Below are 24,468 nucleotides of genomic sequence, written 5' to 3' on the forward strand. Positions count from 1 at the left end.
GGGCCTCTAGTATAAGATAAACCCTCAGCCAATATCATACTCAAGAGTGAAAAACTGAAAGCTTTTCCTCTAAGATCAGGAACAAGAGAAGGATGGTCAGTTTGCCACCCTCACTCAACACAGTGCTGGAAGTCCTGGTCAGAGCCATCAGCCAAGAGAAGGAAATAAAAGGATCCAAATCAGGAACCAAGAACTAAAACTGTCACTTTTTGCAGATGACATGATTCTGAGTATAGAAAACCCTAAAGATTCCACTCATACAACTCAACACGAAACAAACAAAATCCAATAAAAAAGTGGGCAGAGGACCTGAACAGACACCTCTCCCAAGAAGACGTACAAATGGCCAAAAGATATGAAAAGATGCTCAACCTCACCAGCAGTTAGGGAAATGCAAATCCAAACTACAAGGAGACAGCACCTCACACCTGCCAGAATGGCCATTATCAACAAGGCAAGTAAGTGTTGGAGAGGTTGTGGAGAAAAGGGAACCTTCATTCACTGCTGGTGGGAATGCAAACTGGTACAGCCACTATGGGAAACAGTGGTGGTTTAAAAAGAATTAAAAGTAGAGTTACCATATGACCTAGCAACCTCTCTTCTAAGCACCCAAAAGCTAGAAACATTTTCCTCAAAGATAGGCACCCCTACGTCCACTGCAGCATTATTCACGGTGGCCGAGACCTGAAGACAACCAAAGTGCCCTGCGGTGGAGGCCTGGGTGGAGACGTCCACACACACATGGAATTCGCTCAGCCATGAGGAAGGATGAAGTACTGCCTTTGCTGCACCATGGATGCGCCCTGAGAACATGACGCTAAGTGAAGTATGCCAGTCAGGAAAAGCTCAGAACCATATGGTTTTACTGATATGTGGGGCAGCAAACGGAAACTTAGAGACACAGACAACAGTATGGTGGTTACCAGAGGGAAGGCATAGGGGGAGAGGGGGCCGAATATATGGTATGTGACATACCCATTTCCTCTCCAAGGTGTTCAGGTCTGATTAACCTCATGCATAATTCAAATTATGTTCTTCCTGGCCTCCTGTCCTTTTCTAGACAAAAAATTCCCTCCCCAAGTTCTCTATATTCCGTCTCCACTCACTGCTTGGGTTCACAGTCCTCCTACTCCTACTCCCCCACTATCCTACTCCCCTACTATCCTACTCCCCCACTATCCTGGATCCCCACTATCCTGGATCCCCACTATCCTAGTCCCCCACTATCCTAGTCCCCCACTATCCTGGTCCCCCACTATCTTGGTCCCCCACTATCTTGGTTCCCTACTATCCTAGTCCCCCACTATCCTGGATCCCCACTATCCTAATCCCCCACTATCCTAGTCCCCCACTATCCTACTCCCCCACTATCCTGGATCCCCACTATCCTGGATCCCCACTATCCTAGTCCCCCCACTATCCTACTCCCCCACTATCCTGGATCCCCACTATCCTGGATCACCACTATCCTAGTCCCCCACTATCCTACTCCCCCACTATCTTACTCCCCCACTATCCTGGATCCCCACTATCCTAGTCCCCCACTATCCTACTCCCCCACTATCCTACTCCCCCACTATCCTGGATTCCCACTATCCTAGTCCCCCACTATCCTACTCCCCCACTATCCTACTCCCCCACTATCCTGGATCCCCACTATCCTGGTTCCCCACTATCCTAGTCCCCCACTATCTTACTCCCCCACTATCCTACTCCCCCACTATCCTGGATCCCCACTATCCTAGTCCCCCACTATCCTACTCCCCCACTATCCTGTATCTCCACTATCCTAGTCCCACACTATCCTACTCCCCCACTATCCTACTCCCCCACTATCCTGGTCCCCCACTATCCTGGATCCCCACTATCCTGGATCCCCACTATCCTAGTCCCCCACTATCCTACTCCCCCACTATCCTACTCCCCCACTATCCTGGATCCCCACTATCCTAGTCCCACACTATCCTAGTCCCCCACTATCCTACTCCCCCACTATCCTGGTCCCCCACTATCCTGGTCCCCCACTATCCTACTCCCCCACTATCCTACTCCCCCACTATCCTGGATCCCCACTATCCTAGTCCCCCACTATCCTACTCCCCTACTGTCCTACTCTCCCACTATCCTGGTCCCCCCACTATCCTAGTCCCCCACTATCCTGGTCCCCCGCTATCCTGGTCCCCCACTATCCTGGTCCCCCACTATCCTAGTCCCCCACTATCCTGGTTCCCCACTATCCTAGTCCCCCACTATCCTGGTCCCCCACTATCCTGGTCCCCCACTATCCTAGTCCCCCACTATCCTGGTCCCCCGCTATCCTGGTTCCCCACTACCCTGGTCCCCCACTATCTTGGTCCCCCACTATCCTAGTCCCCCACTATCTTGGTCCCCCACTATCTTGGTCCCCCACTATCCTAGTTCCCCACTATCCTAGTCCCCCGCTACCCTGGTCCCCCACTACCCTGGTCCCCCACTATCTTGGTCCCCCACTATCCTAGTCCCCCACTATCCTGGTCCCCACTATCCTGGTTCCCCACTACCCTGGTCCCCCACTATCCTGGTCCCCCACTATCCTAGTCCCCCACTATCCTGGTTCCCCACTATCCTAGTCCCCCACTATCCTAGTCCCCACTATCCTAGTCCCCCACTATCCTAGTCCCCCACTATCCTGGTTCCCCACTATCCTAGTCCCCCACTATCCTAGTCCCCCACTATCCTAGTCCCCACTATCCTGGTTCCCCACTATCCTAGTCCCCCACTATCCTGGTTCCCCACTACCCTGGTCCCCACTATCCTGGTTCCCCACTATCCTGGTCTCCCACTATCCTGAGCCCCCACTATCTTGGTCCCCCACTACCCTAGCCCCCCACTATCCTGGTCCCCCACTATCCTGGTCTCCCACTATCCTGGTTCCCCACTATCCTCGTTCACCACTATCCTAGTTCCCCACTATCCTGATCCCCCATTATCCTGGTCTCCCACTACCCTGGTCCCCCACTATCCTGGTCCCCCACTAGTCTAGTCCCCCACTATCTTGGTCCCCCACTATCCTAGTCCCCCACTATCCTAGCCCCCCCACTATTATACACCACCTGTCCTGTTGTCAGTGCTGGTTCTTGAACCCGCTGGCCCGGACCCTCTCGCCTCCTGGTCCTGGGACCAAAGCACATTGCTATGTCCCTACCTTTGATTGTCAGTTAGTCCTTGTCTAACAAGATCATCTTCCCTTAAAGCAAGCTTTGTCTGAAGTGCATAGGTCAGTGGTTTCAACCCAGATGCAATATGTGACAGCACTTCAGCTCTTTGGAGATTACTGCAACTCAGCATACCGGGAACTATTGATCATTCTGAAAGGCTGCACCTCTTAATTTCTTACTTTCTCCCCGCCCCGGCCTGGGCTTCAGCTGGGAAGTCTTGGCACTCCTGTCAGGCCCTGAGACAATCCCTGAAATACAGTGGGGCCTTGACTTACGAGTTTAATTCGTTCCATGACAGAGCTCGTAACTCAGATTACTCCTATGTCAAATCACTGTGATGTTCGCTGCGCCAACTAGTGGTGGGGTATCTGAAGCTGGCTCGTAACCTGAATTTTAGCTCACAACTCAATTCAAAGCAAAAAATCGGCCGAGAGACAGCTCGTATCTCGAAAAACTTGTTAGTCGGGACACTCGTAAGTCAAGGCCCCACTGTACACTGTACACTGTTTACCATCTTACCCTAAACCTTCAAGCCACAGAAACAACCGTCACTGATTCCTGACGCCGTGAGCTCCACGTCTTCTGTCTCATTGTCTGCGAGCCTGAGGGCTGCCGGCTGCCTAGAGGGTGGCTGGTGGCTCTGCACAGCTAAGGGCCTGGCTTGCAGCCGGGGCTTCATCGGCCTGAGCTCCCACTGCCCAGACCCTGGCCACGCGTGTTTCCTGTCTGTAGTCCCTGGGGCCCTCCCATGAGCATGTTTCTGCCTGTGGAATTCTCCCTCCTTACAGCTGCCAGAGGCTCTTAAAAATGTAGACCTGATGGTGGCTTGTTTGTGTCTAAAACCTTCCAAGGCTCCTCATCGTCGTCAGGGTGGGCGTTGATCGCTGGCTCTGACCCCCATCCCGAGCCGGCCGGGACTCTGCTCCAGGCTGCCTCCCGTCACCCTCCTCTCTGCCTGTCTGTCCCACCCAGGTCCTGGGAGCCTGTGGTGTCTCACAGCCCTGCCGCTCTCCTGGCAGCTGCCCACTCACAGGAGCAGGTGTGCTCACAGGAGCAGGTGCCCACTCGCAGGAGCATGTGCCCACTCACAGGAGCAAGTGCCCACTCACAGAGCAGGTGCCCACTCACAGAGCAGGTGCCCACTCACAGGAGCAAGTGCCCACTCACAGAGCAGGTGCCCACTCACAGGAGCATGTGCCCACTCACAGGAGCAGGTGCCCACTCACAGGAGCAAGTGCCCACTCACAGAGCAGGTGCCCACTCACAGGAGCAAGTGCCCACTCACAGAGCAGGTGCCCACTCACAGGAGCATGTGCCCACTCACAGGAGCAGGTGCCCACTCACAGGAGCAAGTGCCCACTCACAGAGCAGGTGCCCACTCACAGGAGCAAGTGCCCACTCACAGAGCAGGTGCCCACTCACAGGAGCATGTGCCCACTCACAGAGCAGGTGCCCACTCACAGGAGCAAGTGCCCACTCACAGAGCAGGTGCCCACTCACAGGAGCAAGTGCCCACTCACAGAGCAGGTGCCCACTCACAGGAGCATGTGCCCACTCACAGGAGCAGGTGCCCACTCGCAGGAGCAGGTGCCCACTCACAGGAGCAGGTGCCCACTCACAGGAGCAGGTGCAGCTGCCATGGTGCAGTCTCCCCATCTTCAGCAGCACTGACACCAACTCAGCTGGGCACTGCCCCTCCCCCCTTCCTACATGCAAGCACTTAGCTTAACAAGCTCATCCTTCAGGCTCTGCTCCAGTGCTGATTCCTCACAGAAGCCTGTTTGGGAAGAGCTCCCTGTGGCGGCTCCCTTGCTATGTCTGCGCTCCATGGTGCTCACTGTAAACAGGATCATAATCGGCTCTGCCTGGGGAATCCTGGGCTATTGTGAGCCCTGGGGATTGTGAGCACCTGGGCTGTTGTGAGCACTGGGCTATTGTGAGCCCCTGGGCTATTGTGAACACTGGGCTATTGTGAGCACCTGGGCTGTTGTGAGCACTGGGCTATTTTGATCACCTGGGCTGTTGTGAGCACTGGGCTGTTGTGAGCACCTGGCTGTTGTGAGCACTGGGCTATTGTGAAAACCTGGGCTGTTGTGAGCACCTGGGCTGTTGTGAGCACCTGGCTGTTGTGAGCACTGGGCTGTTGTGAGCACTGGGCTGTTGTGAGCACTGGGCTATTGTGAACAACTGGGCTGTTGTGAGCACCTGGGCTGTTGTGAGCACCTGGCTGTTGTGAGCACTGGGCTATTGTGAACACCTGGGCTGTTGTGAGCACCTGGGCTATTGTGAGTTCTGGGCTATTGTGAGCACTGGACTCTTGTGAGCACTGGGCATTGTGAGCATCTGGGCTGTTTTGAGCACCTGGGCTATTATGAGCAGCTGGGCTGTTGCGAGTACTGAGATGTTGTGAGTACTGGGCTGTTGTGAGTACTGGGCTGTTGTGAGCACTGGGCTGTTGTGAGCACCTGGGCTGTTGTTAGCAACGAATGAGATGAAATACATCAGGGCTCAGCATGCTCACCTGGGGCTAGGGGTTCCCTTGCCTCTCTATTTCCTTACTGCGTCCCCTGCATAGGTCATCCTGGGATGACCTTGGGCGTCACTGAATGGGGTGAGGCCTGACTTGCTCACAGTGATATCCCCATTGCTGAGCACAGAACAAACCTGCAGGAGATATGGGGTAGATTTCATGCTGTGAATGAATGCATGGATATGTTTTCAAAATTTGTATGCAAATCTTTTTTAAAAAGAATCCAATTACTAATGAACTAAAGGCCCAGTGCATGAAATTCATGCACGGGGCAGTGGTGTGTGTGTCCCTCAGCCCAAACTGTACCCTCTCCAATCTGGGACCCCTCTCATAATTCAGGACTGCTGGTTCCCAACTGCTTGCCTGCCTGCCTGCCTGCCTGAGTACCCCTAACCACTCCCCTGCCGGCCGATTGCCCCTAACTGCCCTCCCCTGCAGGCCTGGTCCCCCCCTATCTGCCCTCCCCTGCCAGCCTGGTCCTCCCCAACTGCCCTCCCCTGCAGGCCTGATCGCCCCCAACTACCCTCCCTTTCAGGCCTAGTCGCCCCCAACTGCCCTTTCTTTCAGGCCTGGTCCCTCCCAACTGCCCTCTTCTGCTTGCCTGATCACCCACAACTGCCCTCCCCTACTGGCCATCTTGTGTCCACATGGGGGTGGCCATCTTGTGTGTTGGAGTGATGGTCAATTTGCATATTACTCTTTTATTAGATAGGATAAGAGGTGACTTGTTGCATTTTGGTCAGTGATGTCAGAGGGAGCCAGGGGTGCTTGCCTAGATCAGGTCACTGACTCCCAGCAGAAACCGGGAGGGCAGCTGACACCATGCGCTTCTGACACCACTGAGTCTGAGCTTGACCTCAGGGAGCCAGGGCCTCGGGAGATGCTGAATAGCCTGCTTGCATTGGAGGTCGGGCAAGTGTTGTTTGTAAACAAGCAGTAGGGACTGACCTGGGCCACCCTTGCATCCCTTTGGCTCAGCTGTTCATAGGCCTTTGGCAGAGGAAGTTCCAGCGGATGGTCAGTGTGGGTCTGGTTGTCTCCCCAGGAAATCAGTGACCCGGAGATTCTGGATCTGGTCCACAGCGCCCTGGGCAGGATGACCGTGGTCCGACAGATATTCCCGGCTGCCAAGGACAACCAGAAATGCACGAGGAACAACCACCGCATCTCCTCCCTGCTGTGCGACCCCCAGGAGGGCTACCTCCAGATGCTGCAGGTGAGTGCCATGCCGCGGGAGTCCGGGCCGGTCTGCCCGCCAGCTCTAATGACGGGTTTGTTTGGTGACCTGGAAGCCGGGCGCAGGGCAGCGTCTCTGAGCAGCACTGGCAGCAGCTGTGGGGTCAGCTCCCAGGCCCTTTAGCTCCAAGCACCTCTTGTATCTCAGCCATGTGCTGAGGGGTCAGGAGCTCTGGGCTCCTCGGGCTCCTCGGCTTCTGCTTCTGCTTCTGCTTCTGCTTCTGCTTCTGCTTCTGCTTCTTCGGTGAAGGAGTCGGGTGGTTTGTTGGGGGACTCACCTGGCAGGGCTGGGAAAGGAGCCAGGTGGGTTGTTGGGGGGGTTCTCCTGGCAGGGCTGGGGAAGGAGCCGGGTGGTTTGTTGGGGGGGTTCACCTGGCAGGGATGGGGAAGGAGCCAGGTGGTCTGTTGGGGGGGTTCTCCTGGCAGGGCTGGGGAAGGAGCGGGGGTCCTCATTTGGAACCTGGTTTAGGTTCTCCTCTGGGAAGTCAATAATATGACGTGGCTCTTGGGGAGCAATAGGGACTGGCCAACTCCTCTGCTGAATGCTGAGGCGGGGCCGCCAGGGCACTGGGCAGGGCCCGCCCCGCCCCCGCCATTCCTCCCTCAGGCCCCCAAGAGGGGCGCAGGTGTGGGCTGTGCCCCGTCTGAGAGGAGAGCTGGTTTCCTGTTGGTGTGGGGCAGCAGGGGAGCGCTGTGGACACTGTCCATGAAGAAGGTTATGCACCAGGGAACTTCATCCGAGATGTGGTGGGTAACGTCAGGGCACTTCTAACATTGGGTTTGTGAAAATCGCCCAGAAGTTAGTGTGTGTGAGATGCTTGCATTCAGCATTTAGGACTACTCACCTCTTTACCCAGCCAGACATGAGGGTGGAAGTCAGGGGTTCAGGAGGGCCGGTGTGGCTGCCAGTGAGTATCAGCCCCACTGCAGGGCGGGGGGCACCACCTGTCGGGAGAGGCACAGGGGGGTGGTTAGAGTCTCTGGAGTGGGCTGGGCACGTGTCATTTGCCAAAGCGCTGAATCCGTTCTGTAATCTGGTATTTGGTGGGGGGCAAGGGGGTGGGGAGAACATGCCTCAACAGATGGTAAACCCTGGAAATCGTTCTCACGGAAACACAGCAGACCCCGATTTTTCCCTGGAGCGATCCCCCTCTCCCTGTTCCTGCTCCGGGACCATCAGGATGGCTGGGGTTTGGCCAGGAGAGTGGACCCCAGGCCCCTGCAGGACCAAGGCCTCGGAGCCCTGGGCACAGGGGCCAGGGAGAGGCAGGTGCTGGGGCAAGAGCGTCTGTTCTGGACGTCGCTGGTTGGCTCTGCTCTCCGCTGTTCTGGGGAGTGGGGAAGGGCAAGGGCCAAGCCTGCCCTGCAGTGCAGCTTAGTGCTCATGCCTGTTCTCCAGGTAGAAGGGAGAGGAGTGGGGGATGTGGCTCAGGGGTGTGAGCTGTCCATCACACATCCCCACAGGGGCAGGAGCAGGAGGGGACTCCCTCGCTCATGGAGCCAGACCTGGGGAGACCCTCTCCTTGCAGAGCTTCATCTTCTCCAAACACAAGCCAGCCTTGCCCCCGCCTCTCTGGGCGGGATGAGTAAAGTCCACTCGTCCAGTTCCTGCTTCGACACCAGTCCTGCTTCCTCACACGCTCTTGCTTCCTCACACTGCACTTCTGTGGAGGAGCAGAGGGGGGGCCTCTTCCCAGGGCGCAAACACGCGCTGCCTCATCTCAGGGGTCAGCAGGTGCAGGTGCAGGTGCAGGTGCAGTGCACGTGGCTGCCAGGCAGGCTGGTGCGGAGTCCCGTGGCGGCCACACTGAAATGACCACACCAGCAGGGCAAGGTCGCTCAGAGGTGTGGCCAGTGCAGTGTCAGCCTGGGACCGGGCCTCCCACCTCCCGCTGTCCTGCCGAGACCCGGCACCCCACAGAGCAGACAGGAGCGACACCCAGAGGCCCTGCAGCGCGGCAGCGCCGGCACGGGCGCCAGATTGCTGGGGTCCAGCTCCAGGACGCCAGTACTAACTAGTTCTTCCTTCTGTGTTTCGGTTTCTTCCTCTGTAGACGGGTGAGAATGCACCTGCCTCTTAGGGTCATAATGAAAAGCAATGAGAGGACATGGGGACAGCGTGTAGGGGAGGCCGAGCTAGCGGTGTCACGTGGAGGAGGGCCTTGTGTGGAGAGGCTGGCCTGCCTCGGGGTTTGCGGGATCCAGCGCCCCTCTCCTCCTGAGCACGCGCTGCAAGAGCTCACAGCCGGTGGGAGGGCTGTTCTCACCTGGGCTGCCCCTAGCAGGCATCACGTGCCTCCCACTGTGCGCACCCACCGTGCACACCCACTGTGCGCACCCACCGTGCACACCCAGTGCCCTGCCACCCACTGCGCAGCCTCACACGCAGCAGTGAGAGCTGCCCTTCGTGGGAGAGCCGTGCTGGGCCCCTGAGTTCTTCGTCCAAGACCCTGCTCCCCAGAGGCCTCCATTAGGACGGTGGGTGGGTCTGTGAGGAATGTGGGTCGAACACCAGGTAAGCGGTCTCCGAGCCTCTTCGAGGGCCTAGGAGTACAGTACTATTACAAGAACCTCTGCCTTGTTGCCCGCGTCCTTGTGGGTTTGTTTACTCATCCCGCCCAGCAGCCCGGGATGCTGCAGGCTCCTCCCAGGCACAGGCCATCCATCCAGGTCCCCCCAGCTGGCGCCCCCTCCTGAGGACAGTGGAGGAGGCAGAGGAACCTCTGCTGGCCTCTGGCCGTGAGACTCCCCAGGAGACAAGAACACGTTTAGAACAACCCACTCGGGAGCAGTAACAGGAGGCCCGGGCTCTGAGCGCTGGGCTGAGGGGGTGAAGGAGGCTGGAAGGGCGCTCCTGTCCTCTGGGCTCTGCCCCAGACGCTGCTCTGAGGAGACCTGCTGGGGCAGGCGTGTTCGCGAGTCCGGGGAGGGGCTGTGGTCGGGCTGTGCTGTGAAGCCCCCGGCAGGGCCATCGCACTGTAGCTGGGTTCCTACTAGTGGAGAGGGAGTCCCTGGAAGGAAAATGCCAGGACTGCAGCGCAGGCAGGGCTGTCGGCTCGGGTCCCACCCCCTTTCCTTGCCCAGCGGGCGCGGGGCTGGGCTAGTCCACCAGTGGCCAGTGATGAAGTGGTGACCAGCCCCGGAATCCCCAACGGCCGGGACAGCGCCCGCAGAGGGAGCGTGTGGCGCCTGTTTAGACCTGCAGTACCTGGCGGCGTGGGCTGCCTGGCGGCCACGGCATATTGTCCCGTAGCGTCCGTGACAGCCCATGTGTTTCCGAGGGGCACAGGTGGATGCCGGGGCGCTGGCTGGGGTTGGGAGCCGGGCCTTGCATTAGGTTTTGGGCTGATGTGGTGTTGATTTCTTGGGTTAGAATTTCTCCTTTTTGCATTTTTCGATTGTCCAGGGGCTCCATAGAGGGACTCACTCTCCGTGCGGCCGAGTAAAGCCTTTCTGACGCGCCGCCGGCGGGTCTGTATCGCCGGGCTCTCTGTGCTCTCCCGGCTTCAGGCTGCCATGGCCGACCCTCTCCTCTGCAGCTCTGAGCCCTGGAGCGGCCCTGGGCCTTGGTCACTGTCCCTGCTTTTCTCCACCCTAAAGACCCAGCCGGAACAGTGAGCAGCCGGAGAGGCCACTGCAGGCGGGCCTCTGCCAGGCGCAGCGCACAGGCGGCCTCCTCCGGCACCTGGTTGCCTTCTGGCTGCAGGTGGCACGTGTGCATCGGGAAGAAGAAACCCGCTGGTAGGGACAGCCGCCCTCCCAGCCACACACCCTCCCCCGGACCCAGCAGCAAGCAGAGTGCCTGCACCCGTGGCCACTGCCACCATCTGCGCCTCCTCAGCCTGCACCCCCTCTCTGGACAGCTGGGCTGGCAGCTCTTCGGCAGAGAGACCAGGCCTGGGAGGGATTTCTCAAGCTGTGACATCTGGGCCTCAGCTAGTCCTCCCAGCGGGACCCTCTGCGGGACAAGCTGCCTGTGCAGGCATCTCTGGGGGTCAGCCCTGCTGCCCACCCGGGAAGGGGGAGCTGCCCGCACAGCCTGTGGGATCCCGTGTTTGGTCATCATCAACGTCCACTAGAGCGGTCTTCCTTGTTCAGCCCTCAGTAAGGGGTGGGTGGGACTCGGTGGCTCACGCAGTGTGCATTGAGCACATGCTGTGTCCACGCACCGTGTCCGGCCTGGGCACGGCTGGACCGAAGTTGCCAGACCCTGTGCTCATCTCACCAGGCGCAGTGGCTCCCACAGCCCCAGCTCTGCCCCCACCTGGAGTGAGGCCCAGGCCCGGGAAGCCCCGCCCCCTCTCCTGGTTCTGGCTCTGCCTCCTCTGGCTTCTCAGACCCGGTTCCAGGCCCTTTGCTTTGCATCTGGGTCTTTTGTCTGCCACACCGTGGCCTCTCCTTTGCTCTGTCCACTCTCGCCTGTCGCTTTGTGCTGCGGTGTCCTGACGGCCAGCGCCCGGGGCTGAGGGTTTGGGTAGTGACAGCATGTGCTCTGCGTGTCCGTCCTTTGCCAATACGCCCTGTGCTGCGCCTTCCCTGGATGGAGGGGAAGGCAAGGGCTCCTTCAGGCCCCGCCCGCCCGCCCGCCCGCCCGCCCTGTTGCCTAGAGCTCCAGCTGGGCTGTTAGCCGCTCAAGACCAACAGTGAGGGGTGTCCCTGCAGCAGCAGGGGAGCCCTCTCCTAGCAGACGGCTCCTGGTGCAGGGGCATGGCGTGACCCGCCCGGACTCTGGTCTCTGCCCGCACACCCACCTGGGAAAGGCTCGCCTGCCTTGTCCGGGCTGGAGGGAGCCCAGCCAGAAGCCGCCTTTCTGCTGCCTGCTCTTGAGTTTTCCCCGAAGGTCCCTTCTCTGGACAGCAGGCCGTGAGGGTGGCGCTCTGTCCTTTGCCTCCCCACCAGTGAGCCCAGTGGGTCGAGGGTCGCCTGCGTGAGGACACTGAGGTGGGGGAGCAGGGAGGGGCCCAGGCCCCACAGTGTCAGGTCCTCTGAGGCAGAGGCAGTGAGGCAGCTCAGGGAGCAGCGCATGGGGTCAGGACGGCACTCTGAGTGGCTGTAAATGAGAAGCAAACTTGTTTGAACGAAGGCGGTTCCCTCCCAAGTCACAGGGAGCAACAGGTCTTTTTTCTGCTGTCTGCTTTGTGTTTTCTTCCTGGGAACCACGTTCATGTGCGCCTTCCTATCGGGAGATCTCCCACCCATCCATCCATCCATCCATCCATCATCTCCCCAGCTCCTCCCCACACGCGCACTCGCCCACCACACTCCTTCAGCTGTTCATCCTCCCATCTGTCCACCAAGCACACATTAGGCACCAGCCGTGTGCCCTGGTTGGTGCTGGTTGTAGAGATAGTGAAAGTGTGGAGAGACGTCTAGGACAGTGGAGAGTCCCGCTGCTGAGGAAGCTCGGCGAGGGGTGGGGGAGCGGGCAGGGCAGTGAGGTGTGGGCAGTGTCCCCAGCGGAGACCTGGGAGGCCCGAGAGCTTTCTGAGTCACATCCTGTGTTTTCCTCTCCTCGCAGGCCTCTCTGCAGCCTCACATTTGATAAGCACCCAGTTCATTGTGAGTCGGGATGTGGAGAGAAAGAGGGAGTCCCAGCGGGTGCTGGTCTGGCCGCAGCGGCGGGCGGTGATGCCGTGTGTGTGTGTGTGTATGTATGTATGTATGTATGTGTGTATATATGTGTGAGTGCACGTGTGTGTATGTATGTGTGAGTGCACGTGTGTATGCATGTGTATGTGTGTATGTGTGTATGTGTGTGTGTATGTGTGTATGAGTGTGTGTGTATGTGTGTGTATGTGTATGTGTGAGTGTATGTGAGTGTGTGTGTATGTGTGTGTGTGTGTGTGTGTGTGGTGGGTGGGTATGTGTGAGTGTCTGAGTGTGTGTATGTGTGTGTATGTGTGTGAGTGTATGTGCATGTGTGTGTGTGTATGTGTGAGTGTGTGTGAGTGTGTGTATGTGTGAGTGTGTATATGTGTGTATTTGTGTGTATGTGTGTGAGTGTGTGTGTGTATGTGTGACTGTGTGTGTATGCGTGAGTGTGTGTATGTGTATGTGTATGAGTATATATGTATATGTGTGTGTATATGTGTATGTGTGTGAGTGTGTGCATGTGTGTGTGACTGTGTGTGTATGTGTGACTGTGTGTGACTGTGTGTGTGCATGTGTGAGTGTGTGTGTATGTGTGACTATGTATGTGTGAGTGACTGTGTGTGTGCATGTGAGTGTGTGTGTGTATGTGTGAGTATGTGTGACTGTGTGTGTGACTGCGTGTGTGTGTATGTGTGACTGTGTGAGTGTGTGTATGTGTGTGTATGTGTATAAATGTGTATGTGTGTGTATATGTGTATGTGTGTGTGAGTGTGTGCATGTGTGTGACTGTGTGTGTGTATGTGTGTGACTGTGTGTGCATGTGTGTGTGACTGTGTGTATGTGTGAGTGACTGTGTGTGTGCATGTGAGTGTGTGTGTGTGTATGTGTGACTGTGTGTGTGACTGCGTGTGTGTATGTGTGACTGTGTGTGACTGTGTGTGTGCATGTGTGAGTGTGTGTATGTGTGTGTGTGTGTGTATGTGTGAGTGACTGTGTGTGCATGTGAGTGTGTGTATGTATGTGTGTGTATGTGTGACTGTGTGTGTGTGACTGCGTGTGTGTATGTGTGAGTGTGGTGGACGAGTGTGGACGTGAGTCCAGGGCCTGGGGGAAAAGCGTCGCTGTGAGTGGGTGGCTGGGAGAGCTGTGAATGTCTGGAGTAGAGAAATCCTCATATCACCAAGGACTCTCAGCTTTGAGTTATCCTTTCAGAAAATAAATAAAATAAAACCAGGCCCCTCTGAGAGGCTTGCAGTCTCTTACGCAGCCTCTCCTCCTGGCTCTGTGCTCCCAGGGGAGGCGCCCGCCAGCAGTAATGCCGCAGCGGAGGCTCCTGAGCGCAGCTGCGGGCTTCTCTCCCAGGAGGCTGCCGGGCTGGCCGGGCCGGGGCTCTGTCCTGGTTCCTGTAGCGCAGAGGGGGGCCCGGGGGCGGGCACGTCTCTGCCGGCAGGCAGGCCCCTGCGCACTGCAGGCCCGAAAAGGTCCCAGGTGCCCACGTGCCTGCTTCCCCTTGGCCTGCAGCTCTTGTCAAGTCAGCAGGTGGTCGGTTACCCTGGCCCCCTCCTGCCCCATGGCCCCCCTCCTGCCCCATGGGCCCCCCTCCTGCCCCGTGGGCCCCCCTCCTGCCCCATGGGACCCCTCCTGCCCCATGGCCCCCCCTCCTGCCCCATGGCCCCCCCCTCCTGCCCATGGCCCCCTCCTGCTCCATGGGCCCCCCTCCTGCCCCATGGCCCCCCCTCCTGCCCCATGGCCCCCCCTCCTGCCCCATGGCCCCCTCCTGCTCCATGGGCCCCCCTCCTGCCCCATGGCCCCCCTCCTGCCCCATGGGCCCCCCTCCTGCCCCATGGGACCCCTCCTGCCCCATGGCCCCCCCTCTTGCCCCATGGCCCCCCCTCCTGCCCCATTGCCCCCTCCTGCTCCATGGGCCCCCCTCCTGCCCCATGGCCCCCCCTCCTGCCCCATGGGCCCCCCTCCTGCCCCATGGGACCCCTCCTGCTCCATGGGCCCCCATCCTGCCCCATGGCCCCCCTCCTGCCCCATGGGCCCCCCTCCTGCCCCATGGGACCCCTCCTGCCCCATGGCCACCCCTCCTGCCCCATGGCCCCCCCTCCTGCCCCATTGCCCCCTCCTGCTCCATGGGCCCCCCTCCTGCCCCATGGCCCCCCCTCCTGCCCCATGGGCCCCCCCTCCTGCCCCATGGGACCCCTCCTGCCCCATGGCCCCCCCTCCTGCCCCATGGCCCCCCCTCCTGCTCCATGGCCCCCTCCTGCTCCATGGGCCCCCCTCCTGCCCCATGGCCCCCCCTCCTGCCCCATGGGCCCCCCCTCCTGCCCCATGGGACCCCTCCTGCCCCATGGCCCCCCCTCCTGCCCCATGGCCCCCCTCCTGCCCCATGGGCCCCCCTCCTGCCCCGTGGGCCCCCCTCCTGTCCCATGGGACCCCTCCTGCCCCATGGCCCCCCTCCTGCCCCATGGCCCCCCCTCCTGCCCCATGGGACCCCTCCTGCCCCATGGCCCCCCCTCCTGCCCCATGGCTCCCCCTCCTGCCCCATTGCCCCCTCCTGCTCCATGGGCCCCCCTCCTGCCCCATGGCCCCCCCTCCTGCCCCATGGGCCCCCCTCCTGCCCCATGGGACCCCTCCTGCCCCATGGCCCCCCCCTCCTGCCCCATGGCCCCCTCCTGCTCCATGGGCCCCCCTCCTGCCCCATGGGCCCCCCCTCCTGCCCCATGGGGCCCCTCCTGCCCCATGGCCCCCCCTCCTGCCCCATGGCCCCCTCCTGCCCCATGGGCCCCCCTCCTGCCCCATGGGACCCCTCCTGCCCCATGGCCCCCCCCTCCTGCCCCATGGCCCCCCTCCTGCCCCATGGGCCCCCCTCCTGCCCCGTGGGCCCCCCTCCTGTCCCATGGGACCCCTCCTGCCCCATGGCCCCCCCTCCTGCCCCATGGCTCCCCCTCCTGCCCCATGGCCCCCCTCCTGCCCCATGGGCCCCCCTCCTTCCCCAGGGCCCCCCTCCTGCTCCATGGGCCCCCCTCCTGCCCCATGGGCCCCCCTCCTGCCCCATGGGCCCCCCTCCTGCCCCATGGCTCCCCCTCCTGCCTCATTGCCCCCTCCTGCTCCATGGGCCCCCCTCCTGCCCCATGGCCCCCCCTCCTGCCCCATGGGCCCCCCCTCCTGCCCCATGGGACCCCTCCTGCCCCATGGCCCCCCCTCCTGCCCCATGGCCCCCCCTCCTGCTCCATGGCCCCCTCCTGCTCCATGGGCCCCCCTCCTGCCCCATGGCCCCCCTCCTGCCCCATGGGCCCCCCTCCTGCCCCATGGGACCCCTCCTGCCCCATGGCCCCCCCCTCCTGCCCCATGGCGCCCCTCCTGCCCCATGGGCCCCCCTCCTGCCCCGTGGGCCCCCCTCCTGTCCCATGGGACCCCTCCTGCCCCATGGCCCCCCTCCTGCCCCATGGCCCCCCCTCCTGCCCCATGGGACCCCTCCTGCCCCATGGCCCCCCCCTCCTGCCCCATGGCCCCCCTCCTGCCCCATGGCCCCCCTCCTGCCCCATGGGCCCCCCTCCTTCCCCAGGGCCCCCCTCCTGCTCCATGGGCCCCCCTCCTGCCCCATGGGCCCCCCTCCTGCCCCATGGACCCCCCTCCTGCCCCATGGCCCCCCCTCCTGCCCCATGGGCCCCTCCTGCCCCATGGGCCCCCCTCCTGCCCCATGGGCCCCCCTCCTGCCCCATGGGCCCCCCTCCTGCCCCATGGCCCCCCCTCCTGCCCCATGGGCCCCCCTCCTGCCCCATGGCCCCCTCCTGCCCCATGGCCCCTCCTCCTGCCCCATGGCCCCCTCCTGTCCATCCTCCATCTGTTTCTCACCCCAACAGCATGGAAAGGTGCCTGGAGCACAGTCTCGGTGGCCCACACGGCTGTGCCCCCCGCAAGTTCACGGGCTGAAGCAGACAGCGCCAGGCTCGGCGGGAGTGGCAGGGCACAGGGACGCACCGGCGGCATCAGGTGGCGGCAGGCGAGATGGGCAGGGGTGTTTGGGGTCTCGCTGCAGCTCCCTTGCCCACGTCTGCTTTCATCTCGCAGGACGGTTCCCATCACAAGCTCTTGTCTGGGACTGTGTTTTGGGGGTACCCAGTGTATGCAGGCTGAGAACAAGGCAGGGAGGAGTTGGGGTGCAAGGGGAATTCTGGGGCGTGATGGGGAGGCTGGGAGGCAGCAGGGCTCCTCCTGAAGCCCAGGGGTCTGTTGGTCTCCCAGGAGCCCCGTGAGGCGACAGAGCCTCCCTTTGCTACCTGGCGGCTTGTCCTGGCATCTTCAGCGGCTGCCTTGCTCCCATGTGCAGAGTCGCCCTCTGACCCCGTTGGCTGATGGTTGTCTGTGCAGCAGCTGCCATGGCCGCCACACACCTGCCTGAGGGGGCCGCCTCCTCCCACCCTCTTCCTGTATTCTCGTCCTGCTCCGGGACACGCTGTGGGAGGAGGAGCGGGGTGGCCTGAGGGGCAACACCTGAGAGCAGGGCTGTGCTCTGCCCACGGCAGCTCCGGCTGGGCCCCCAGAAGGCGGCTGCTGGTTTCGGCTCACCCGGGTCAGGGGGTCAGGGCTCTCAGTCCTGGTGGGAGGAGAGTGATCAGGAGGCCTGGCCCAGCCTGGAGCCCACTGCGGTTCAGCTCTTGGCGCTGCTCCCCCCTTCTCCCCCACCCCCCCAGTGCTCCTAGGGCTCTGCCACCGCTGTCTCCTCCAGGACCGGCTATACTGGGCACAGCTCAGCAGAGGGCACCTTCTCAGAGTCGCAAGTCCCCAAGGCATCCCCCTACTGGCAGCGATGCCACTGTGTCTGGAATGTCCATCACCACAACACAGTCGCTCAGGCCGCCACCCCCGGCCCAGGGACCAGAGTGGTCTTTCCAAGACAGGAGAGTGGTTTCTGGGCGTGGCTCCTCCAGTGGAGTCCTTCTCCTGAAGTCACCTGTGTTCGTACTCCTTAGCGCCCCGATGGGCTCAGCAGGCCCAGTCCCTGCCTCCCTCTGGGGCTCCTCCCTACGCTGCCCGCTGCCCGAGTTGCAGACACTGGAGCTGTCCTCAGGGCTTCCCACCGCTCGGCCAGCTGTGGCCACAGGCCAATGCAGCGCTGCCTGTTCTGTGAAGGAAGTTTTACTGCACCCCCCAGTCTGTGTATCTGCTCTGGCTCTTGGTCCTTCATCAGAAATCTGGGCAGTCCCTCCCGCCTGGTCCTGCTCCTCTGCACAGCCCTGCCCTGGCATCATGCTGGCCTCCCCGTGGACGCCTCACCTCTCCCCTCAGAATCCTTAGCCCGAGCCTGTGCCCCTCCCCTCCCTGCTTTGCGTGCGAGACTGCACAGGGCCCTGACCCCTCTGGTTCCCGGTTGATCAGCTCGAGTTCCTGCCGCGGGGCGAGTCTCAATCTGTCCAGCCCGGCCTGGGCTGTGAGGGTAAACCTGGGGGCCAGAGGGTGGCGGCACAGAGCCCGGGTCCCACTCGCAGGGTGGCACCCGGGCCACCCGCCTCCACTGGCTCTCCCTCGGTGGAAACGCACCGTGGCGAAGGTGTCCCTGCCTTGTCTTCGCAGATCTCCAACCTCTACCTGTATGACAGCGTGCTGATGCTGGCCAACGCCTTCCACAGGAAGCTGGAGGACAGGAAATGGCACAGCATGGCCAGCCTCAACTGTATCCGCAAGTCCACCAAGCCATGGAACGGCGGGCGGTCCATGCTGGACACGATCAAAAAGGTGTGTGAGACGGACACCCTCCTGGGCCGGGGCCCACCGCAGGCCCTCCCCACCCCCCTGCCTCCTCCAGGGGGGCCTGACACCGAGTTCTTGCGGGGAGGCCCTGCCCAGGCCTCTCCTTGCCACGCTTCTGGCCCCAGCACTTGAGGGAGGAGTGAGCGAGGGTTCCTGGCTGTGTGTTATTACTGTTGTCTCTGTTTTCATAAGGAGATCGGAGAGGCTAAGTAATTTGCCGAGTCACAAAGACAGTAGTCTCCTTCTCCACAGCTTCGCTGTCAGCAGTTTCACTTACCTGTGGCCAACGAATGTTGGAAAGTATTACATGGAAAGTTCCAGAAATAAGTCATTTTTACATTGTAAGTTGCACATCATTCTGAGTACCTGCTTCATCTCATCACATAGGCATTGTAGCATCTCACGTTGTCATGTGAAGAGGAGGTTCGTGCAGTAAAATAAGATATTTTGAGAGCGAGACCACCTTTCCATAACTTTTATTTCGGTATAGCAGTATTGTTATAATTGTTCTACTTACTGTAGTTACTGCTGTTAGTCTCTTACTGTGACTCATTTATCAATTGAACTTTCTCATAGGTATGGGGTGTACGAAAGAACATGGGATATTAGAGTTGGGTGCTATCCAGGGTTTTGGGCATCACTGGGGTCTGGACCGCACCGCTGTGGACAGGAGCTGCCCTCAGGGGAGAGGGGAGCAGCTGCCTTGCCCATGTGTGCTGTCTGTAAGAGAGGCTGACTCAGGGGCAGCACATGTGCTGATCAGCCAAGACCTCAGCTGTGTGTGTGCGTATGAACTAGTGTATGTGCATACACAGGTGTGTGCAGGTGCGTTCATCTGGGTGTGTCTATGTGTGTGCATGTCTGTATGTGTATGCATGGGTGCACAGATGCATGTGAACATATGCACATGTGGGCACCTGGATATATGTACATGCATGTGCACACATGCGTGCACACACGTGTATGTGGTTGTGCTTGCCTGGTATGTAGGTGTGTGCGTGCATGTGTGCGCACATGTGGGGACATGCTCATCGAGGTGTATGTGCAAGTGTGCATGTGCAGGTTCTCTGCACTTGGTGGTGGGATGCTGAGCAGCACCCCCAGGTGGAAGGCTGGATTTGAAGAGAACTGGGTAAGCCACAGGAGGTTTGGTAGCGTGGACTGGCTTTGAGAGGCTTCAGAAGAGCATGTAAGGACATCTCCAGTGCTGGGACCTGTAATCACAGCAAACCGCGCGTGGTTTCAGGAGCAGCGAGCACTGTTTGCTACAGCGACTGGGGGCCCTCTTGGGCCAGCTTGGCCTCTGGGTCCTTCCCAGCTCACCGTCTAGGGGAGGTCATGGCTGGATGAGAGCCCTTCCCAGCCTTGAAGAAAGAAGGGTCTTACCACAGGGCAGCCCAGCCTCTGCTCCTACAGAGCCCACTGGGCCACGGGAGAGGCACTGGGCACACGCCCACCGTGCCACCTGCAGTCACCATGCTGTGCAGTTTCTCTGTGGCCCCGGAGGACCTGACGGGATTTGGTTACTCCAGGCTGAAGCGGGGAGATGGGAGGTGTTGCCCTACCGCTCCCACCTGTGTCTGATGGGTGTGACTGCATGTGTGCTCTCTTGACCTTGGATGTCCCGCGTGGCTCAAGCTGAGTGAGCCCGTGGGGCAGGGTGTAGGGGCAGACTGTAAGCTCCAGGGGGTAGAGGACACGGCCAGCACCCCGTGTGGCACGGGCAGGTCCTGTAATCCTGCTGACTGCATCAGCGACGGGCGCAGGCGTGAGGGGTTCCCCTTGAGCCAGGGCCTGGGCAGGGCTGGCCCGCTGGGAGGCCCAGGACCTCAGGCGTGCCCCCAGACCTTGCTGACTCACTTCTCGGTGACCATTTTTGTCTCCCTTGCCTTGGGGTCCCCTCCCCTGCCCTCTCCCGTCCATGTCTGCTTAACTCTCCGATGGTTTGCCCTTCTCTCTGCAGGGTCACATCACCGGCCTCACAGGGGTGATGGAGTTTCGGGAGGATCGCTCGAACCCCTACGTCCAGTTTGAAATCCTCGGCACAACCTACAGCGAGACCTTCGGCAAAGACATGCGTAAGGTGAGCTGCAGGGCGCCACGGCCCCTCTTCCCGCTGCGGTGGCCCAGGCCCTGTGTGGTGCTCATGGCACTGTGGGCAGGAGGCTGAGACTGTCAACCAGAAAGTGCCGAAGTGCCGCTCGTGTAGTCTCAGCGCAGTGGGGCCTGGAGGGCCAGCCTGTGGCCCGGTGAGGCGGGAGGGCCAGCCTGCGGCCCGGTGAGGTGGGAGGGCCAGCCTGCGGCCCGGTGAGGTGGGAGGGCCAGCCTGCGGCCCGGTGAGGTGGGAGGGCCAGCCTGCGGCCCGGTGAGGTGGGAGGGCCAGCCTGCGGCCCGGTGAGGTGGGAGGGCCAGCCTGCGGCCCGGTGAGGTGGGAGGGCCAGCCTGCGGCTCGGTGAGGCGGGAGGGCCAGCCTGTGGCTGGGTGAGGTGGGAGGGCCAGCCTGTGGTCCGGTGAGGTGGGAGGGCCAGCCTGTGGCCCGGTGAGGTGGGAGGGCCAGACTGCAGCCCCGGGTGAGGCGGGAGGAGCAACGCATTTTCCCAGAGCCCCTGGGATCAGCCCAACGGCAGGGCAGGTGTGACTGTGGCTGAGGCAGGAGAGAGGCACAGCCAGAGAGTGTTCTCGGTCCAGGAGTGGACAAGGCCATGAGCAGACAAGCGAGGCAGGAGGAGGTGTGGAGCGGGCGTGCTGGGGCCCCCTGTAGGGAGAAATGAGGGGCATGCGGCTCATAACTCGGGGGTTCATCCGTTTTATTTGGTGCTCATGCAAGTGGCAAGCCTGGGTTTTCCGGGACCCTTTCCTTCTCTTGTGGGGGTTTTCAGGATGGAGGATGGGGGCAGACTGTGGCCCTGGGTTGGAATCCCCAAAGTTAAGCCAGAGTTGGAAGCACTCACGATGTGAAAGAGCCACAGGCTCATCTAACCAGCATTAAAGCCTGGCATGCACTGGGCAGGGATGCACATCCATTCACACACAGTCACACACTGCCACGCACACACACAGAGCCACACACATGCACACACAGTCACACACAGTCACACACTGCCACGCACACACACAGAGCCACACACATGCATACACAGTCACACACAGAGTCACACACAGACACACACACACAGTCGTACACAGGGACACAGAGTCACAGCCACACACACACACACACACACAGAGCCACACACACACACATGCACACACAGCCACACACACAGCCATACAGCCACACACAGGGACACACACAGCCATACACACACATAGTCACACACACACATAGTCACACACAGCTACACACACACAGCCACACACAGCCACACACACACACACACACAGCCATACAGTCACACACAGGGATACACACAGCCACACACACACACATAGTCACACACACACACACATAGTCACACACAGCCACACACATGCATACACAGCCACACAGAGTCACACACAGCCACACACAGAGTCACATGCAGCCACACACACACAGCCACACACATGCATACACAGTTACACATAGTCACAGGCAGCCACACACACACACAGTCACACACAGCCACGCACCCACATGCATACACAGTCACACACAGGGACACAGAGTCACAGTCACACACACACACAGAGCCACACACATGCATACACAGTCACATATGCATGCACACAGTCACACACATGCCCTCACACAATCACATGCATGTGTGCATAGGCACACACAGGCACACAGAGTCACACATGTGCACTCACAGTCACACACTCTGTGCACTTGAGAGAAAGATGTCTCTACCAATGACCGTTCCGGGAGGGGAAGCGTGGTGCACCCTCAGCAGGACGAGGCGGAGCTGGCCGAAGGCAGTGCAGGGCAGCCAGGGTCCTCTGATGGGTGCTGAGACTGGTGAGGGGGACCGGCTGGAGGACGGCGTGTGTGGTGCCAGGTGTGAGTGTGGTGGCACTGAGGAGCAGCCTTCAGGCACAGCGTGGGCAGGACTGTCCCCTGGGAGCTGAGGGTCCCTGTGCTCTGGGGCGGGACTTCCAGCTCATCTGTGACGGAGGGTTAGGGTCACCGTTGGTCATACAGATACAGCAGGCTCAGTAACTGGCTGAGAGGCAGGGTGACCCACGTGGTTTGAAGACATTGGCGCTCAAAGGCTTGTGTGTGGCATCACAGAGGGTGGACGGTGACGGTGTGACACCGGTGGGCCAGGTGTGCCCTGTCATGTCCAGGGTGTCGGATGTCTGTGGGGGACGCCTGAGCTGTGAGGCTGGTTGGAGGGCTGGGGCTGGGCGGTCTGCACGGCCTGGGCCATTCGTGACCACAGTGGGAACAGCCTGTGTTGGGGCTCCCACCTGGTCAGGGAACCAGGGCTGGGCCCTTCAGTCACGTGTGGAAGGCCCCTGCCGAGTGCCTGCAGGTCCTTGCCGGCATGCCTCGGGCTCCTCACGGTGATGACAGGCAGGCTGAGTGCTGGCTCCTGGGCTGCCACCCCCTTCAGCTCAGCTCACCCCATTGTCCCACAGTGGGTGGGCATGTTGGCTGGGGGACCTTTGCCCCATCTCTGCAGCTGATGGGGGCCATGCTGGCCACTCCAGGGGCCTGAAAGAGGGGAGGCAGCACCCGCCACTTCCTGCTTCAGGTGCTTGGGCCTCTGGTTGCCAAGGTAACACTCCTCCAACACCCTGAGCTGGAACTGCGCAGGGTGGGGAGCCTCTGAGCGGGGAGCAGGATGTGACTGAGCTGGGAGAGAAGCTGCTTTTCAAGTGGGCTTTATTCTAAGACGCATCCTTTTGTCATTTAAAATCTGCCCTAATAACTGCATAGCCCAGTTGTTATCTGTCTGCCTGGCAGCTTAACGCTGCTAAGGAGAGGTTATCTGGGAAGCAGGAGTGGGTTTATCCAGCAAATGTCTGTGATTCAGCCTGGATTTCATTGGAGCGAGGGCTGGCGGTTTCAGGATGGAGCGAGGAGAGGGCCTGGGCAGAGCATGTCCCGGCTAAAGGTCATCATTTAAAGGCAGGCTGAGCCCAGCCGGCGTGGCTCAGTGGTTGAGTGTCGACCTATGAACCAGGAGGTCATGGTTTGATTCTTGGTCAGGGCACATGCCCAGGTTGCGGGCTTGATCCCCAGTGTGGGGCGTGCAGGAGGCAGCCGATCCATGATTCTCTCTCATCATGTTTTTATCTCCGTCTTCCTTCCTCTCTGAGATCAACAAAAATATATTTATAAATAAATACATACATACATGAAGGCAGGCTGAGCGGGGCTTCTCGTAGGAGGTGGGGCTGAGGCATAGGCTGGGATATTGGGGTGGCATACAAATAAAGTGGGGGGGCAGCAGGTTTGAGGGTAGGATTAAGGTCCTGAGGCATAGAAAGGCAGAGGAGACGGGGCCACTCCCAGGAGCCCCTCTGGGCACCTGCTGTGGTGCTGGGGAGCTGCAGGGGAGCTGTGTGGGACAGGCGAGGGGAGCTGTGTGGGGAGCTGTGTGGGACAGGATGAGGGGAGCTGTGTGGGGAGCTGTGTGGGACAGGCGAGGGGAGCTGTGTGGGGAGCTGTGTGGGGAGCTGTGTGGGACAGAATGAAGGGAGCTGTGTGGGACAGGATGAGGGGAAGTGGACGTCGTTTTCTCAGATGGAAGGCGGAGCTGCTAGGACCTCCTGGCTGGACAGGGCTCCGTGCAGTGACCCTGCGGCAGGCCGTGGCAGCGGGCACTCTCCCGTGCGGCTGGGCCAGCAGCTGGGCAGATGGGGCTTCCCTCTGGGCATCCCAGCCCAGACCCCACAGGAACAGAGAGGCCAGGCCAGCCGGGGACGTGCCCAGGCCTCAGGCCAAGACGGGAGGGCTCGGTGCCTGAGCAGATGGCAGCTCCTTCTCATGCCTGAGGACCCAGAGGGCCTGGGCTTCACCTCCAACGAGGCTTTATTTGGAGGCTGCTCTGATGGGGTCCATGGGAAGAGGCAACTCGGCCTTCTTTTCCGTGAGTGTTACTCGCCTGGAGTCCCACCGGCACAGCCCGCGGAACGGAACGCTCTCATGGCAGGTGGCCCAGGCGTCTGCCCTGCCGAGTCCCGATGCCGCTGGCGTGGGAGGCTCGCTCCCTCTTTCCGCTCACA

At 60.4% G+C, this 24,468-nt stretch overlaps 1 protein-coding gene across 2 annotated transcripts in view; it reads left to right on the top strand.

The window, feature by feature from the left end:
* GRID1 (glutamate ionotropic receptor delta type subunit 1) overlaps positions 1-24,468 on the top strand; it is a 629,487-nt gene that overhangs the window by 420,869 nt on the left and 184,150 nt on the right. For both annotated transcript variants that reach the window (XM_070433218.1, XM_070433219.1), the window contains 3 exons: positions 6,773-6,943; positions 18,136-18,297; positions 20,276-20,395. In XM_070433218.1, the coding sequence (XP_070289319.1) occupies positions 6,773-6,943; positions 18,136-18,297; positions 20,276-20,395 (453 nt within the window). The remainder of the gene's footprint in view (positions 1-6,772; positions 6,944-18,135; positions 18,298-20,275; positions 20,396-24,468) is intronic.

The sequence above is a fragment of the Myotis yumanensis genome, unplaced genomic scaffold (assembly GCF_028538775.1).
Source record: "Myotis yumanensis isolate MYYU_CA2020_CCGP unplaced genomic scaffold, mMyoYum1.0.hap1 SCAF_13, whole genome shotgun sequence".
In the NCBI taxonomy this organism is placed as follows: Eukaryota; Metazoa; Chordata; class Mammalia; order Chiroptera; family Vespertilionidae; genus Myotis; species Myotis yumanensis.